This window comes from Poeciliopsis prolifica, unplaced genomic scaffold (genome assembly GCF_027474105.1).
Source record: "Poeciliopsis prolifica strain line A6 unplaced genomic scaffold, Auburn_PproV2 SCAFFOLD003, whole genome shotgun sequence".
NCBI lineage: Eukaryota > Metazoa > Chordata > Actinopteri > Cyprinodontiformes > Poeciliidae > Poeciliopsis > Poeciliopsis prolifica.
In genome coordinates this window covers 980527-998513 of record NW_026562378.1, presented here as the reverse complement: position 1 = coordinate 998513, position 17987 = coordinate 980527, and the positions used below count along the sequence as shown (strand labels likewise).

The following is a 17987-nucleotide window of genomic DNA, read 5'->3' as shown; positions in this document are numbered from 1 at the left end:
AGACGACACAACAGCTAGTTAGCTAGAACGAGTCTGTGACCAGAGAGTCACAGAACGCAAAGCGTCTGCCTGACTTAACCTTGAGCCTGACGAGAAAACAAAATACATAGAATGTACTCGAAATAAAATAATCCTGTCAAAAGAAAATTTCAGACCTGTGATCAACATATACAGAACCAACTTGCTTTTTGAAATGAATTTAAGTCATTTTAAGGTCTTAATTTGATGCATAAATTTAAGACTTTTTAGGGGTCGGCAGACATGTTTTTACCTTGGATCGCTCACCTTATAATTATGCTTTTTTTTCACATGAATTCCCAATACAAATGCAGGCCTGCAGTGTATGTCTCTGACAATAAATGGTAAAAATAAAGTGTCCATCTGAATCAACTTTGCTCCATCCAGGTTTCGTGGTCAGAGGCCGAATGAAATACTGCAGGGGACCACAGACGGCCCCTGGGCCACACTTTGAGCACCCCAGGTTTAACACAACTGAACAAGGTGGCTTTGTTTCACAATTCTATGGCTTGTAAATGTTCAGTTCTCATTTTAAAAAAGAACTGGTCCTTTTTTCTAACCAGTCTTGCTTACAAATGTGTCCTGGGCTGAATGGTTATTTTCTCTTCAGGTGAAAGCCCAAATGTCCAATGTACTTTATTGAAAATGTGTGTAATAAAACAATCAGAAAGCCCAAAACTATCATAATTAAGGAAAATTAAACGGTTTTCCAAAATGTGGCTTTTTTTGACCAACACATTTTTAGCTCAATCTTTGTTCAGTTTTTATAGTTTGGCTTTCTTTTCCCCCCGTGTGTTTCCAGAGTTTTGAAATATTTTCACATCCTTGGCAAATGCTGATGAGCTGCAGGTGTCTTTGTGTTTACAGCGCACATCATTTCAGATAGTCTGTAAAAATCCCCCAGTTATATAGCAGCACTTAAATCTATTTTAGTATTAACCTAGGTCTTACTTTAAAAAAAATAAAGAAAAGAAAATCTCCCCCCATCATTTAGAACTTTATTGATTTTTTTTTGTAAAACATTAAAAAATAGCTTCAAAAAATTGTTTCACAGTGGCTCGTAGAAATCTTGTAAAAACATAAAGAGGTGAAAATACTGGAACATTTCCAAACAACACTTATGTAATGTTCATCAGCTTGGTTCTGTTTGTTCCACAGGTTGCATCATCATCGTCAGTATCATCATGACCCAGTATCAGCTCAGAGGAAGGAGAAACGTCAGAGTGGCGGCAGCCTCAGTCCGCCTGCAGCGGCCCGACCAGGTTTCCTGAGAAGAACCCAGAGTGGTGGTCCAGATCCTGGTGCTGCTTCCAGCTCTCCTCCCTGATCCCCTTCAACAGGCCATCCAGCTGCCACACACACACACAGATGGAAAACACAGCTTAGAACACACACTTCTACCACCATCATGATAAATTATGCTGGACGATAAACTGTTATTGTGATAATCGATACACTTTGAAACCAGTTTCAAGTCAAAAAATGGCAATGCTATAATAAAGCAAGAGCATGTTCTCAAAGATGAATAAACTTTCAATCATAAAGGAACATTTGACTTTGGAACTGGAAGAAATTTTTTGAAAATCCAAAAGAAATAAACCAAAACAACAAAAATGGCAAAATGAATTATACGGTATCTAAACAAAATTATCTTTCAATAAAAGGGTTCAGGCCAAAGAACCAGACTGAAGACTTTTGTCATCTTGTTTTTGGTAGAAAGAGAGAAAAGAAAAAACAAAATACAGAGAGATGAACGCAGGAACGTTTTGAAACTGTTCCTGCCTTCCTTCCTCTCTCAAGTCGAGTTTATTTGTGTTTCACATTTCAGCAGCAAAGCAGTTCAAAGTGACTTAGATCATGAAAACATCATGAAGTAGCCAACAAGTAATTATTAATCAAAAGCAACTTGCAGTGAAGTTTGTTCCAAATTTGTGGTGAATAGAAGCTGAATGCTGCTTCTCCTCTTTTGGTTTTGATTCTGGGAAGGCAGAGCAGAACCAGAACCAAAACCAGAAGTGTGAATACAAAGAAAGAGAGCAAATAAGAAGAAGTAGGACGATGTGGAGACTGAAGAGAATCACCAGGAGTATTAAAGGAAGATGGATGACATACTTTAAAAAGCTGATAAATGAAGAAAATGACAGAACAACAAGAAGAAGAAACAGCTTCACTGGATCAGGAAGTAAAAATTAGTAAGGAAGAAGCAAGAGAGACAGAAAAGGATGAAGAGTAGATGATGTACATGTGGAGGAGTGGAAGAGTTCAGGAGAGACAGCAGTGAGTTTTGACTGGTGTTCAATGAGAGAGAGAGAAGATGTCTGAAGAGTGGAGGAGAATTGTGCTGGGGCCAATTTTAAAGAACAAGGGAGAAATCTACAGAGGCAGAAAGTTGATGAGCCAATCACTGAAGTTATAGGAAAAAGTTGTTAAAAGAAGGCTGAGGTTAGAAGTGGGCATCTGTGAGTGGCAGTATAGTTTGAGGACAAGATGTTCTCTTTGGGTGTGACAAAAATTGTGCCGTAAGTCAGCAGCTGACTGACGGCTCCTGTCAGATATTGGAGATAAAGTCCAAGAAACCAGACTGAGATGGTTTGGACATGATCAGTAGAAGGATGCTGAGGATGGAACTGACAGAGAGGAGCTGGATTGTCTAAATAAATAATTAGTGTCTGAACACAATTTTTGTTGTTTATTTTATTTGCAGTAAAAAAATATTCTGAGAAAATGGCAAAAACTCCTCAAGAGCATGCTTACAAATGAAGGCAAAAAACAAGTTTCCACAAAGTATTGGTCTGAAATGACTTGTTAGGTCAAAAGTTTACAGGAAGGGTGTCATCCTCAATGTGAGCAGCAGCATGATGTAAGGCAAGATATGCTATACGAGAACACACACACACACACACACACACACACACACACACACACACACACACACACACACACACACACACACACACACACACACACACACACACACACACACACACACACACACACTAACCTCTTGGGTGTCAGCGAGCACCAGGATGACGTCTCCTTGTTCAAACTGCAGCTGGCCTTCTTCAGACGATTCATTGCTCTCTGTCGCCACCGCCTGGAGGAAAAGAACAGTTTCACTATTTATTCAAAGGCAGCTGAGAGATTTTCAATTCCAACTCAGAAATTGTTTTGTTCCCCTGCAATAATGTATCTAATAGTCAGTTCATGTGGCATTTTAAATACTAAAGTCCTTCTGCTACACAATAAAGTTCTGTAAGGGTTTTCCATTTCTCTTAATATCTCAGAGTTATATAGACTATTCTGTTTTTCAGATAAATGTACCATAAACTTGAGCTCAACAGTTCAAATGTGGGTTTTCCATTCCTGCTCTAAAACAAACATGACAGAAACTTTCTGTAAGAAATTATTTGAACTATTTTTGAGTTATTTTCATGTGTTAATACTGTCTGTTTTGGTTGTGTCCATTAGTGAGAATTATTAATAAATGGACATATTCATGTGCAGTCCCATCTCCAATGAAAGATATGACACAAACAAACATTAACACACAGTCAAGAGATCAACTCTCAACCCGTTTTCTGCTCCAAACGGTAAAGAACCTTTAAACACGTTTTCACTGGGGAGCTTTAAGGTGAATGTACAATTTTAAATTGACATTTGTTATCAATGTGACTTTGTACAAAATAGACTGCAGTGCATTTGCGAGTTGACCTTGAAGGAATGCCTCCAGTCATCTATGGGGTGTTTTACTATCTAGTAGAGAACATATGTAACTTCTTGATTTAAAAAAATCTGAATTCTCTCTTCTCTTTTATGATGGGTTTGGTTTTGGACTCAGATATATTTTGGGAGAACATGGAGAAAAGTAACTTAAGATTCATTTTGTGTTGCCACTGGATAGCAGTAATGTAGACCTTGTAGAGAAAGCCAGGTGGATTCTGAGAATTCAAGTCATCTCTCCCCTCTGTTGTCTCTGGATTGTCAAACATGTCCGTCTTGTCCTCCCCTATGGCAGGTAGCAGAGGCTGTTGGTCTGTGGAGTGGAAGGACTGGCGGGGGGCCGGAACAGGAGGAGGTTCGGGTTTGGCCTCCTCTGACGATGGAGTGTCTCCAGCGCCCTGGTCGAGACTCTGCACATCATTGCCATCCGCCATATCAGAGGGGCTGGACAGTTCCTGATTGGCTGCCTCAGACTTTGGCACCCCGAGTCCAGAGTCATCTGACTGATTCATGGCGAGCTCCGCCTCCAGGTCCTCTGGACTCTCATTGCCCGTGCTCTTGCTGCTGTTCTCATTGTCGCACACAGATTGCCTCTTGGGTGTGTTCACACCGCTGGAGCTGAGATCAGAGTCTGACGAAGTGATGCTTTCGGATGGGGCGCCGCTCTCCTCTGGGGGGGTGTCTTCAGAAATGCCCTGAGTCTGTTGGACGGGGGAAGTTGGAGCAGCCTCTTTGCCGTTTTGGGTGGACGAATGGATGGAGACGTGGTCAGCTGGGAAAGCCGTGTTGCAGGGGATGGGGTTGGAGATGGCCAGGGACTTTCTTTTCTTTGACTTGCTGGTTGAGCTGTTTGAGAAGAAAGAAGAGAGTATTGGCTCAGCAAATAAGGGACAAATGTGAGCACATCAAATAAAATCAGACTGATTCTTTAACACACAACACGATGCGATTACAAGCCAAATTAAAGATATTGAAATACAAAGAATTCAACAACTTGTAAAAACTTTGATGATGTAGCAACAAGAAATTGTGAAGGATTTTTTTATTTCACTTTCCTAAAGTCTCACTCAAAGGTCTTTGACTTTGTGTTTACCAGGGCGGAAATTAAACACTTACTCCAGCAGGCGCAGTGGCTGCTGGAGACATTTTCTTACCGGCCACTATTTATATTTTTGTTCAGTGTATATAAAACATATGATTTATTCTCAACTCTAAGAAAATCATTCTACTGACGAGAAGTTTACCATACTATGTACTTATCCATAATAATTTAACAAACTTATTGCGCTATGCTTCTGTTAAGGTGTCCATGATTTATTTTAAATAATTACTATCAGCTAACTAACTACTCAGCCCCAACATTTTTGCAATAATTTCTTATGTTGAGCATTTCCACATTTTGGCACCAGGTTCCCCAGAAGTTTTTAGTGAAGATGAATCTCTGGTCATTTTTAAATAGTATTAGTAGCCGTTTTCTAAACGTTCCATTTCCCTCCTAATGTTTGAGGTTTTCCATTTAAATTCACATTTATTCTCTTAACAGACATCCAAAAAAGTGTTGATTATTAATTCTGTTTATCATCATCCTTCTTTTGTTAGTCCAGTGTTTTTCTGACCTTCTGCTATCTTAGTGTTGGCTTCCCCCAGCCAGACACACACTCACACTCCTGAGGGATTTCATTGGATAAGCCCAATGCCTGTCCATAAAAGTCCACTGCGTCCACACTGGACCATGCAGTTGATAAAAATAATTTTTTATATACTTTGTTAAATTGTGACTGCCTCAGGCCACCACCTATATAAGTTTGGACAGGAGTTCAAAATGCCAATGGGGGTTTGGCGTTTCCTGTTCAAAATGCCAACCCTCCACAGTGGTGGGTGCATTTTCAAATTCACACACACCATGTCATACCATTCCCCACATTTGGCCACTGGGGGGTGCTAATTTGCACCCCTGTGTGTCAGGCATTAGTTTATGGAAGGGCACTCTGCTGCAGTCTTGTACTCCCACACACTCCCAACATGCTTCCCAGAGTAACTCTGTGTACAAGGAGTCCAGCCGCTCTCCAAAAGCAGAGCTCCACACACTGAAATATTTGTGCAGACAGGCTGAGCTGTTGGTTGGTGTCAGTTGGCCTAATGCCTGCAGACCAATTGCCTCCAACCTCTGAGGTAAAAATCATTGTTGCAAGCAGCTGCTCCTACAAGGGCATCAATGCTTTTACATGCTGGCTTTGTTGATTAAATGTGTATACATTTAAAGTTGATTTGACCTTTTTGTGAGCACTATAATAATGATGAAGTCTTGATCATTTTTAGAACATTTTTGAGGAATATGAAGCACAATCTTGATTGGTGAGAACTCAGCACTCAATGACATTTTCTGCAAATCAGCATATTGGGCTAAAAAAATATTGAACTTTATGCAAAGACCTTTTTCCTTAAAAGTGTTTCTCAAAGCGCTTTCTTTGTTTAATGGCAGTCATGCTTTTAGCAAAATTAAACATAAACCCAACTCAAACTGGATTACAGCTTCTTACTGTCAGAAAAGAGTTGCTATGCAATATTTTGGATTATTATCTTTAGGAATGACAACCAGAGCTATGAGTCAAAAACTACAACATGCCCCAGAAATTCCTTTGTAATCTTCCTAAGTCTTATCCTGCAGAGTCAGGCCAACCTGTGCCGTATCAAGCCATCGCGCCGAACCCCTCCCATGTTTCACAGCAAGAATCTTTTCCATAAACAAAGAGCTTATCTGATTACCAAAGCCTTGTGGCTTCAGGAACAGCCTCTCTTCAGAGAGGAGTCTCTGCCTTGTAGAAGCAAATGAATGTAATTACTTATATGTGAGACACTTAAAAGAAGAAGAGTCAGCAGCTTTACTCGGTTTTGTGTCCAAAGTTTGGCCAATGGAATGATGCTGTGTGGAACAAAGATCTACATTTGGTATTTGTGTCTCCATTAGCAGTGTGTTCCTCCAACCATGTCAGTATGTGGGGTGAATAAGGGCGGGGCTGTGGGACCCTGGGAGGACCATGATCGCCCAGTTGTCGACTGATTATGTCATTTTGCTTGTGGTCTCTTCTGTGGCCAGTTTCTCTGAAATCTCTCCAAATATTTTTTGTTATTTTTTTAAATTGCTCTACCAAGTAGAGCAATTTACTTATCCACAATAACTGATATAAGGCTTGGACCTCCAAGGTTTGATCATGGAATTATCAATTTGCTTCTCTCCGTCTCAGTGATGATTGAACTGGTGGTTGAGAGGTTGTTCAAGGAGTCTGACCATCTAGATTAAACCAAACTCTGGTTCATTTTGGGCTTCACCGCAGCCATGAATAAAACAAATGTAAAAGCATTACCCTACCTACTCAAACCCTTGATGATGAAATTTTTGCCCGAGTGCTGAGTCTCCAGTTTCTTCATCACATTGTAAAGTTCCCGGTTTAGCTGTAAAAAGAAAGACACTTAAGATGATTACAGGAAGACCTTCTGGAGTTTTTCATTCGCACAGCAGGGGTGAGATTTCTTACTACGCTCATTTCTTTATAGAAGACATCTCTCAGGTTCGAGATGTTCTGGAACACGGTGACATAGCAGCCGATCCGACTGCAGACACAAAGAAACCAGATCACATTCGAACTTCGTCCATGAAACAAAGTTTTCTTTCTTTCCACACAAATTCCAGCTAATCTGAGTCTGTGTTGAGTTACTGCTGCTGATACCTCTGGTAGAGAACAGGCAGCTCCTCCCGCAACTCGTTATTTATCTCCTCAAAGACATTCTGGGCTTTGTTGAACTCCTCCTCTGCCTGATAAACAGGGTTGGAAAGAATGTTGGGAAAATAAAAAAAACGAAATCCCAGCTTTGAGCTACCATGCTAATTTACGTTACCTTGGTGATTTTGGCTTCGTCCTTTTTCTTGGCGCTCTGCAGAGCTTCCAGGTGGTGACGAGCTGAATCGTAGTCCACTAGTTTGCGTCCACGCTTTGCAACCCGGTCCTGAAAAAGATAAAGAACAATCACAATGACCCCAAAAAGACAATGAGTTAACAAAAAAATAAAAAGTGACAGGACAGAGGTCTTATAACAATTGGATAAAATGTTAAACGCATGTTTTGATGTGTAAATTAGGATAATTTTTGATTTAGAACCGTAGAATTTATTTTGATTTGTTTATTTGTTGAGAAAACAAAGTGTCTAGAAAATCTGAAACAGATAGGTCAAGCACATCTGTATTGGAAACAGCTGCTGTATGCCATTCCTGACCACAGAACCACCGTCCACAACGACTCCGAAGAAACTCACATGACAACATTTAATTTCCTTTTGGGATAAATTACGGTTTTTTTTTCATTATTATTATTTTCCCTCACCTTGACCTCAGGGAACTGACTGGTGTAGTTCTCCATGGTGCGGACGAGCTGGTCACTTATTTTCTCCTCAAAGTCGTTCCATAGCAAGTCCTCACTCTGAAGCACAGGAGGAGAGTCAGTCAGTCCAAAAAACTACATTAAAATAATCATCAAGTCGAAACAACAATCTTGAATTTAAAAAAGTGTCCGTCTAAAGTAGCGTTTCTCAACAGGGGCGTTCAGAGGACAGCAGGGGGCGCTGGCGGAAATTTTTACAAAAGGCGGCGCTGGGATTCCTTTGGTGGGCGTTTGCTTTAAGGTAAACTTCACACCTTATATGCACAACAATACTAGATTAGACTTTGAGCAACTTGCTAAAACTGTTTTGTATAACATTAAAAATACTGGGCTGCAATTGTATCGATGGCAGCTCTTCTTCTCTTCAGTGTTTGTAGCTTCTCCTGCTTCTGGTAGCTTCACACCAGCTGATGACATTGCTGTGATTCATTTGTCTGGTTTCTGATTTTCAAATATTTTGTTTTATTGAGGATTTCTGTACATATGTTTTTGGCAGTGCTGTGATCATGTCAAAGCAGCAACTTGAATTAAAACGCGTTTTATTGTACATCTGGATGCTGCCCGCTTCCATAGATGGAGAACGAAGTATTGCTCTTATGCAACTAAAATCACGATACACTCACTGTGTATCCCTCAGAAAAATGAACCAATTTGAATTAAAAAATGGATAGACAGCATTCATTTATAGAGTAAACATTGGTGCTGAAGGTGATCCAGTATGAAACAATATAACCACAGCACTACATGACACTCAATTTGACTTATTAGGATTTAATTAAGAACCAAAAAATGTTGAGAAACACTGATCTAAAGCCTGAAAACTTGCAATATAGCAAACTTATAGAAAAATGCATAAAATTTAAAAAACATGTTAAAAATTCATGTTGTATTTCAGCAACTAACTGGACTTGATTTATGAAGGGGGCAGCATGACAGAATCCTCGTTCCTTCTTATCCAAGATGGCGTCTCATCTTCCACATTCAGCCAAGAAGTTAAACTTTAGTTTCATCTGCTCAGATCACAGATCATACTTTCCGTTTCTCTTTCAGAGCTTGAGACAAACTGAAAACGATACTCACTGCTTTCTTTAGAATTTTTTTTTTTTTTTTCCCTTGCCACAATTTTATAAACGCCAAATATAGTGGATTTTGAGTCTTGTTTAGGTTCTGTCGCTGCTTTAAAACTTCTCTGCAGGTTTAAATGCTGACCTGGGAGCTGCATTTATGAACTTACATGATGCAAGTTCTGTTTTGTTAACATTGCCTGTTTCGTGTTTAAAGACGTAACTTTGTGGATGGTCAGTTGATGTTTAGTTGATCATTGTGTGGCAAGCTGAATTTTGAGAAAAGGGGTAGATTATTCAATATTTTTTCTTCCTTCTCATTCAAAACCTTTGTTCATGTCAACATGCGACATGTTCAACAAATTTATCAAATTTTAGAATTGCATCACAAGATTTCCTCCAGAAAACTTGTTAAGCCTGGTGGTTGGGCTCCAGACAGTCATTCATCCAGTGGCCCGTCGTGTTTGAGTTAAAAATGGGTAAAGCTTTATTTGACGAAGTGGGCATAAGACCAACATGACTGTCATAAACATGACGCAACATCTGCCATGAATATGAAGGAGTTTTTATGAATGTCTGACTGTTGTCATGAAGTGTTATTCGGTAAATAATGACACTTTTAATGCAAAGTTGCTTCAAAAGTTGCATTGAAAGTCCATTAAAAGTGCCGACTTTGCATTAAGTTGCAAAATAATGCAAAGTCGGCACTTTTAATGGACTTTCGAAGCAACTTTTAAAGCAACTTTGCATTAAAAGTGTCAATATTTACTGAATGACACTTCATGACAACAGTCAGACATTCATAAATACTCCTTCATAGTGTTAAGTACTATGAAGGAGTCAGGTGTGTCATGTTTATGACAGCCTCATGTCAGTCTTATGCCCACCTTGTCAAATAGAGTGTTAGCAAAAAATGCTTAAAGTTGACAAGAAACTTGAAAGTATCACTTAATGACTATGTGTTAATGGAAGATTAATACCTGAACACCAACTATAAAGTCTTAAAAAATGCAAACATTTTAAAAAGACAAATAAATAAGCAATGTTTAGCCTGGTGGGGGCATAAGGAAAGCCTGGTGACCCGCCATGCTTATAATACACTAAGGGAAATCCAGCATCATCTTATATAGAAGTAGCAAAATAAGGAGGTCTAAACAAAAAAAATGAATGCTATTCTTTTTCTTTTTTTTTTTAATAAATATATTTCAACAACCATAAGCCATTATTCCACTTCATTATGCACAATTTCACATTAGGTATCATAATGAACAAAAGCCTCACCTCTGTAATGACAGCAAGGTCGTCCATGCCGTCCCAGTCTGACTCATACACGTCTCTCAGGGTCAGGGACAGCCTCTTGGATGTTTCATGCACAGCTGTGGAAAAGCGTTGCAGGTCTTAGAAAGGTCATCAGAAAACATATCGCTACTCCACCAGCTTCAGCTGCACGGAGCTCTGAGGAGGCATTGTGTCAAACAGCTTGTTGTTTCCTGACTGAATGAGTCAGACATGCAGCGCTGCGTCTGTTGATTTTTTTTTAAACAGTTTGCTTTTCTGTCCTGCAGCCCAGCAACGTAGACAGAATTGCGAAAGCCATCAGAATTTAGAAATCTAACAAATTCACTTCTCTTTTCGCCTCATTAGTGCAGGCCGACGTCCAGCCTGCACGCAGCACATGCAATGTGTTTAAACTCACTTTTCACCGCCGCATAGTACGCCTTCACGTCTTTAAACAACCTGGTTCCGTCGATCTGTGACCAGAGGAAAAGCAGACAAAACGAAGAAGTTAACCAAAGTTACACTTCTGCTTCATTGTTTCCCTTGCAACCTCACACTATTGCTACAATAGTTCAAATGTGCTGCATGTTGCTTTTTCCAAATTATTCCCTAGAAAATTTCTGAAATTAATCTGAAAGATTTTTTCTTGCAGTTGTTCAACTTTTTGAGCTCTGGGAATTCCCAAGTTTTTTCTAGAAAATTTCTGAGTTTTTTTCCCCCAGGTTCACTACCATCCCCCCCTTATCTACACTGGCCATAGCAAGCCGTCATAGAACATTCTTGTGGACTAATGTTACTGGATAGGACTGCGACAAGTAGCTGAAGCAGCTAGCTCTCCTACAGGCACCATTACTATGCATCCAGTCATGTCCACCAAACAACCTATACAGTTTGAATGTGGGATGAGCTGGAATCAGGGACCCTCTTTTTTAAAAATCTGATTTCTATAAAAATATGGCATAAATTACGGCCGAGTAAATTACAAATGTTTTGATACATAAAATATGTATTCTTCCACATGTCTAAGCAGTTTGACTTCTGTCAGTTCGGTCAAGATGCAAGAGAGGATCAAACAAATTCCTCCTTTATACTTGATGAATTTACTTTTAAGTAATTGCTACTGCAGGAGGCATAGGTTGTCAAATACTTTCTGAAATATTTATTGTATTTAATATGAATATCACAACTTTCTACAAACAATTGAGGCAGTTACAGGTTTTGTCATTTATTGAAAAAACACTAGTCACAGATGTCCAATCCTGGACAGTATAGCTCAGAAAATTGTCGGCATATACATTTTTCATATCAGCAATATCAATAATTGTCGATGGATACATTATTTTCCCCAAATACCTAAAATATTGCCAAACTGATGGTGTAACATTTTCTGTTTTCTCCACAGTTTTCACTCCAAACCACTATTTTTGTTTTTTGTTTTTTTTAAGCAGTTATGAGGCACAGTGATGAGGCAGTGACAACTGCAGTCATGCATAGTCACATGAAGCTGAAAAAAAACTGAAAAATAAGCATAAGAGACTGTGTAGCATGGGCAAATTTCCAACTTAAGAAAAATATAAGTTTTCAAATAAATCATTATCAAACTTAAAGAAATGAGTAACTGGCAGAATAATTTAAAAATGTGCACATAGGTTTCTGATTAGAAATGAGAAATGAAAAAAAAAACAGTAGCAGGGATGTAAACAGTGGGTTGAGGGAGAATCGTAGTAGCTAGCGTTTAAATAGTTGCAACAGTTGAGATAATGAAGTGAAAGCAGCAAGCGAGTCACTTTGTGAACTTCCTTCCTGTTGCTCATTGACACTTTTTCTTTTATATCAGTTCTTTAGTTGTTATCTCTCAGAAAAACAAACATTACACATTACATTACAAAAGAGAGCCTAGCTAAAAGGGGCAACTGGAGAATACACCAAACCACAACAGTTAGCAACAAGAGAAAGGTGAAAAAGTGAAGCTTGTCAGCAGGTGTTAGCAGAGACCACTTTACTAGCATTAGCCAACAAGCTAATGGTTAAACTAGCTCAAACAGCATAGCAGACACAGATGAACAGACTCAGTTTCACGGTCCCTTTAAAACAAGCAAGTGTCTCCTCCATATTATGAGTGGTAACCTACCCATAGAAACTAATTCAATGCAGTTTTTTTTTTCTTTGTTTTGATTGATTTGGTTTGTATTCCAATAAATTTGCTTAAAAAAAATTTATACCAATCAAAAATGAACATTAGAGAACAAGAAAATCAATAACGGAAAATAAAACAGAGGACAGAATGACCTGTATGAAACCTCAGGAGCTTGAAATACACTTAAACCTGCTTTGTTTACCTCAGAAAATTGCACTGCATTTGACTTACCTACGCTGGTTTCATATGTTAGTTATTAATAACAGTCATAAACAACATCCAATCCATGCAATTTGTACATCTGCTCAATTAGTGTCAGGTTGCAGGGGACACTAGTGCGTAGCCCACAACAATAATGATAAATAACATAACTCAATTAGTTGAGCTTGTTTTGTAGGAATTAGGTGCAGGAGTGCCAATATTTTCTTAATTTTGGGAGATCAGTGATTGGACGATTTTTACATGTGAAGTCGATCTCATCCACCAATGTCATCAACCTCAGCAAGGATCTAAAAATCACCCACTGTGCCTTTTTCTCCTGAGAGAGAGATTTGACTGACAAACCGGCCGACCAGGTCATGTCTGTACATTTACAGTTAACAATGATCACCCCATTGTTGCCAATTCAGCAACTGTCTTGACATATTGGGAAACATTTCAGACAAAAAATATGGTATCGACCAAAATCGGAATTGGTAAGTTAGGGTTTTTAAAAGATCGGTAATTGGCGATCAGCCAGAAAACTGCAATCAGTGCACCCCAAGTTAGAAGCAATTATAAAAAATTATTATGTGTGATAATTGCCAATTGTTTAATCATGTTCTAAACAGTCACTGGCCACTTTTTTAAAGTAAAGCCTGGTGGCCCATCAGGCTTATTATACACTGAAGGAAACCCTGCACATCTTTGTCCATCTGTGGTATCCATGTTATACAAGAAAGGCGCCAAGTTGTGTTTTCAGGAGCAGCAACATTTGGCTTCTATGCACCACAAATCTAGAACAAACTTCCAGAAAACTGCAAAACAGTTTAAATCAAGACTAAAAACCCAGCTGTTTACAATTGCTTTTGAACCATAATAAATTAAACATTGACCTACATATTTGATGTCTATGATTTTGGTGATGGCAACTTATAATGTCTGTTGAATTGTTGACTGCATTGTGTTTTCTTTATTACATAATAATAATAAAGAAGACATTTTCTTGAACAGTACCTTGAACTGCCACATTGCTGAAATGTGCTGTACAAATAAACTTTGATTTGTTTTTTTTTTTCCTTAACATTGTAATAAAGTCAGTAAACTAAGTCAGTAATTCAACTGGAATCATTTGGCTAACATGAACTAAAAAGCAACAGCCAGACCACCTAAACAAAGCTGCAGTAATAACAAATGGGGTGTTCAATTATTTTTGTCTGACATACCAAAAGGTTCCTCTTACAGAATTAATCTGAATTTGCAGAAAACGAAAAAACAGTCGCTTCCTAAATGACAGTAATCTCTTCACCCTTCTGCTACAGAGAACTGAAACTAAGCAAAACGAAATGGAAAAAAAAAAGTCCTGGAATATGTTCCAAATCCTCAAATCAAGGCCAAGCTGATTGTCTGAACATGTGTGTTGGCTTCTTTGCAACATCAGAAACAAAAGACTGATTGTTTAGTCTCCATGGATCGCTAATCGCAAGATTATTTGTGAGGAGGCTGTAAGACGTGCCTCCTCACAGCTTACTATTAAAGCTAGCTCTTAGGACAGACTGGAAGCATTCTGATTGGCCGGAGGTGTGTCAGTACCTGCTGCTTGTTGAGGTTCTGGAAGCAGAGCTCAAACTGTTCATCTTTGGTCTCCATGGTTTTGCCCAGTTTCTGAAGAACCTGGGAAACAATTGGACATTTAAATGATTAAGGTGTGATGCAGAGTTATAAAGCTGCAAAATCAACATTTTGTCTTGAATGTGAAGAAGAGGAGGACAAAGTGCAGAACGATATCTATTCTTAAACCTTTACAGTTGACCAGTGACAGCAGGCCATTTAAGGCAAAGACTTTTTATCGCCTCTGATTTTTAATAAGTTCACTAATAATGTTAAGCTTTGGCACATTTTGGTATATAGCATCAGAAATCCTAAAACAAGCTTCTTATTTTTTCACCCAAGACACTTCAAATAGGAAAGTCAGGTTAATGTTATTTAGACCATTGCAATGTCATTAAATCAAGGCTCCCTAAATCATTTATGCAAGTTCAAATTTTACATCTTTTACATCTGATATAAAGTGTTTGTGCTCTCTGTGGTTAAAAAAAAAAGGTGAGATTCTTCTTTCTCTTAGGAATGCAATGTCCAATCTCCAGGTATTTGTAGTAGAGGTGGGACTCCAGTTCATTTTATGGACTGCAATTCATCAATTGCAATTAATCGCACTTTCATGAAAAAATAAAATAAACAAATTCAATCTTCCATTATCAAACAGATCATTTATTCCTTTTATTGTTGGTCTTTTCCAACTTGTGAAGCTTAATGCAACATTTTTGAAGATAAGTTCCAGCTCATCTTTTGGTTTCCAGTTTTTAAATATTTAGAAATGGAAGCAAATTTACTTCAGGTTCTTCTAATGCAGGAACCAAAATGGGTCCTGGAGGGCCAGCATCCTGCATGGTTTAGTTCTCTCCCCGGTTTAACACACCTGGATCAAATAATGGCTTGTTAGATGCTGAAAGGGTTGTTGATACCAGGGAGAGAACTAAAACATGCAGGACGCTGACCCTCCAGGACCCACTTTGGGCCCCCCCCGTTCTAACACATGTCTCTATGGGTTATCAGATTTTCTTAATTTCTGTTTTCAATAGATTGCTATATGCTCCTGACAGAAATGCTTAGACTGGAAACTGTTCTTAGTTTGGATACGTATGAAACTAAATAAGGATGTTTTAGTGAAACCTAAAACCCATCAGAGCCGATCGCCTGCAGTCTACTGCTGCTGGCCAGACTCATTGTTCAGAAGGCAACACAAAGAGCGGAGCCCCACATACTGACATTTAGCGGCTGCTCGCATATTGTCTGTGTTTTTTTTTTTTTTTTTTTTTTTTTTTTTTTTTTTATTGTAGCAAATGGCTGATCTTTATTTAATGGCAAATATTAACCTACTTTATCAGCAGATATAAAATTCCAGCCCAGCTGTTAATGACGTAGTAGATAAGTTGGTCCAGCGCTGGGTGTCCTGACACACTGATACTCAAACATGCAGCAAATTCTTAGCCAAACAAGATAAATGTGGCCTTTTTACCTTCCACTGAACACAGCTGGTTTTCAACATGTAAAACAACACTTCTGAATTTCCCCTCTGCTCCAATTTCATTTTTCTGTCTGCTAAATATATGTATATGTCACATCATCCCTCACCAAAGCCTCTCATATATAATACGCAACATTGTTGTTTTTCTACAGAGCACCAAAAATCAAACCAGTCAACCTCAAACTGAGTGAGAAAGTCAGCAACAAGAGGAAGTGAACAGTCAGGAAGTGGCAACTTTTGTACGTCCGCACAGTGGAGCAGCTTCTAACTTCACAGCACAGAGCAGAGCAAACCAAAGCAGTTTTCTTTTTGAGCAGCTGAAAGTGAGAAAGTTAGGATTCTCATAAACTGAAATTTGATAAGATTAAGTTTGGCCTTTTCTCTGGAGGAACAGAGACCATCCATGATGAGCTGCTGCATGTTTTAATCAGTCAACTAGAAATAACGGCAGCTGGTGAATGTTCTGCCTGGGAGACCCGTCCAGAACCACAGAACAGAAAAGTTCTGCACCCCAACAAGATTCAACAAAAGGGCTGGTAGAGATCTAGTCCAGCAAACTGATTCAGGAAGGAGTTTAACGCCCGTTAATGAGAAAAAAATGGAGACACACACAAAAAAAGAAGAAGGGAAAAAAGCAATCGGTTTCAACCAACCTTCTCCTGTGCTCTGTTCAAGGACTTCTGGACCCGCTTGGCGAGGAATCCAGCTCCAGCCTGGAGGTTCGGACCCACTTTATTCTCGGCCATCTCTCCGCTCCTCTGGTCTCGCCTCGTCTGCCGCTTCCTCGCTGCGACGCGCCTGGTTCGGCTCAAGGCGCTGGAGGTGGAGCAACAAGACACTTACGAAATCAACTCGGCAGAGATCAGGACCTGCTGAGCGGGAGCGGAGTCATCCCAGCTGTCATCATCATCATCATCATTATCATCATCATCATCATCATCATCATCATCACCAGCGGCTGTCTCCGCGTCTTGTTCGAACTTGTCGTTCCGTTCAGCGAGTCCTGATCTGTCCCAGAGACATTTACTGTCATAGTTGAAAAACTTTTCCACTTTTTTTCTGGTAACAGCAGGACTCACCTGGAGGCGACGGCCGTAATTGACGTTCCTCTATAGTGACGCGGTTCTGATTCAGCAGCGTGACGCAGGCTCAGCTTTATGGTTGGAGGCAGTGACGGAGCTTCTGGGGGCCGCCGGGGGCCCCCGGCCCGGAGGGGAGGCAAAATGTGACTGAAGTGACCCAAACCTTTATCACTGATGAGAGCTGGAGAAAGCGGTTCTCTCCTGATGGGTACATGATGGGGCCCCAGGAGGTTACGCTGCCCCAGTCATTATTGACTCCTGGTTGCTAAAACTAGGGGCTAAGTCAACATGAGTGGAGCTCCATGGAGCAGCAAAGTGAAAAGGATGGAAAAAGAGAGCAGGTGTTATTGGGTAGTTGAAAACAGTGTTTGCATGACAGTGGCTGTAAATGCCCTTGAATTCATCTATGCCCTGTTACTTCCTTTTCATAGCATTGTCAGGCTCTTTAGTGCCGATAGTAACTTGGTTGCCCACCAAGCTACAAATGTCAGGTCTTTTGTCGTGGCCAGTTGGGTCAGATGAGCGCTGGGCTCGTCGAGCTGCTGCCAGGATTTGGATCAGGAATATTTGCGCTGCTGGTAGGGTAAGTGGATAGTTGATGTCACCTGTGGATGGTTCTGTGTAATGTCAGCACACTTTTTATTATATTGTTGCTACTGGTTTTTCTGACATGATTTCTAATTGCTTTTAGGATTCAGTGGCTTTTTCACTGCAGCACCTGAATGTACCCGCTTGTGTGGCTGATTAAGGTGCCAGTTTTTCATCAGGCTGCAGAGTCAGAGGGAGGCAGAGACAGTAACACATATCAGTTGATATTTTAGTTAAATGTTTGTGCTGAAAATGACAGGAGAAAAAAAAAACATTTAGTATTTTTTGCCTCAGTGTTTTTCATGGCTCATGTTTGGTAAGTTGCTGAATGCAGGGCTGGAAAGTGACTGAGTTATCAGTGAGGAGTGAAGGTGTCTG

The 17987-nt window shown here is 39.7% G+C and overlaps 1 protein-coding gene across 1 annotated transcript; it reads right to left on the bottom strand.

Moving 5' to 3' along the window:
- Positions 1–999: 999 nt before the first annotated feature.
- Positions 1000–17659, bottom strand: bin2b (bridging integrator 2b). Its single transcript, XM_055021630.1, has 13 exons — positions 17019–17659; positions 16593–16947; positions 14445–14525; positions 10935–10989; positions 10520–10614; positions 8118–8213; positions 7636–7743; positions 7467–7552; positions 7275–7350; positions 7109–7191; positions 3933–4584; positions 3020–3112; positions 1000–1367 (listed from the first exon to the last, which is right to left on the bottom strand). The coding sequence occupies exons 2-13, from the start codon at positions 16683–16685 to the stop codon at positions 1254–1256; spliced, it is 1632 nt and encodes a 543-aa protein (XP_054877605.1). The 5' UTR covers positions 16686–16947; positions 17019–17659; the 3' UTR covers positions 1000–1253.
- Positions 17660–17987: the final 328 nt, after the last annotated feature.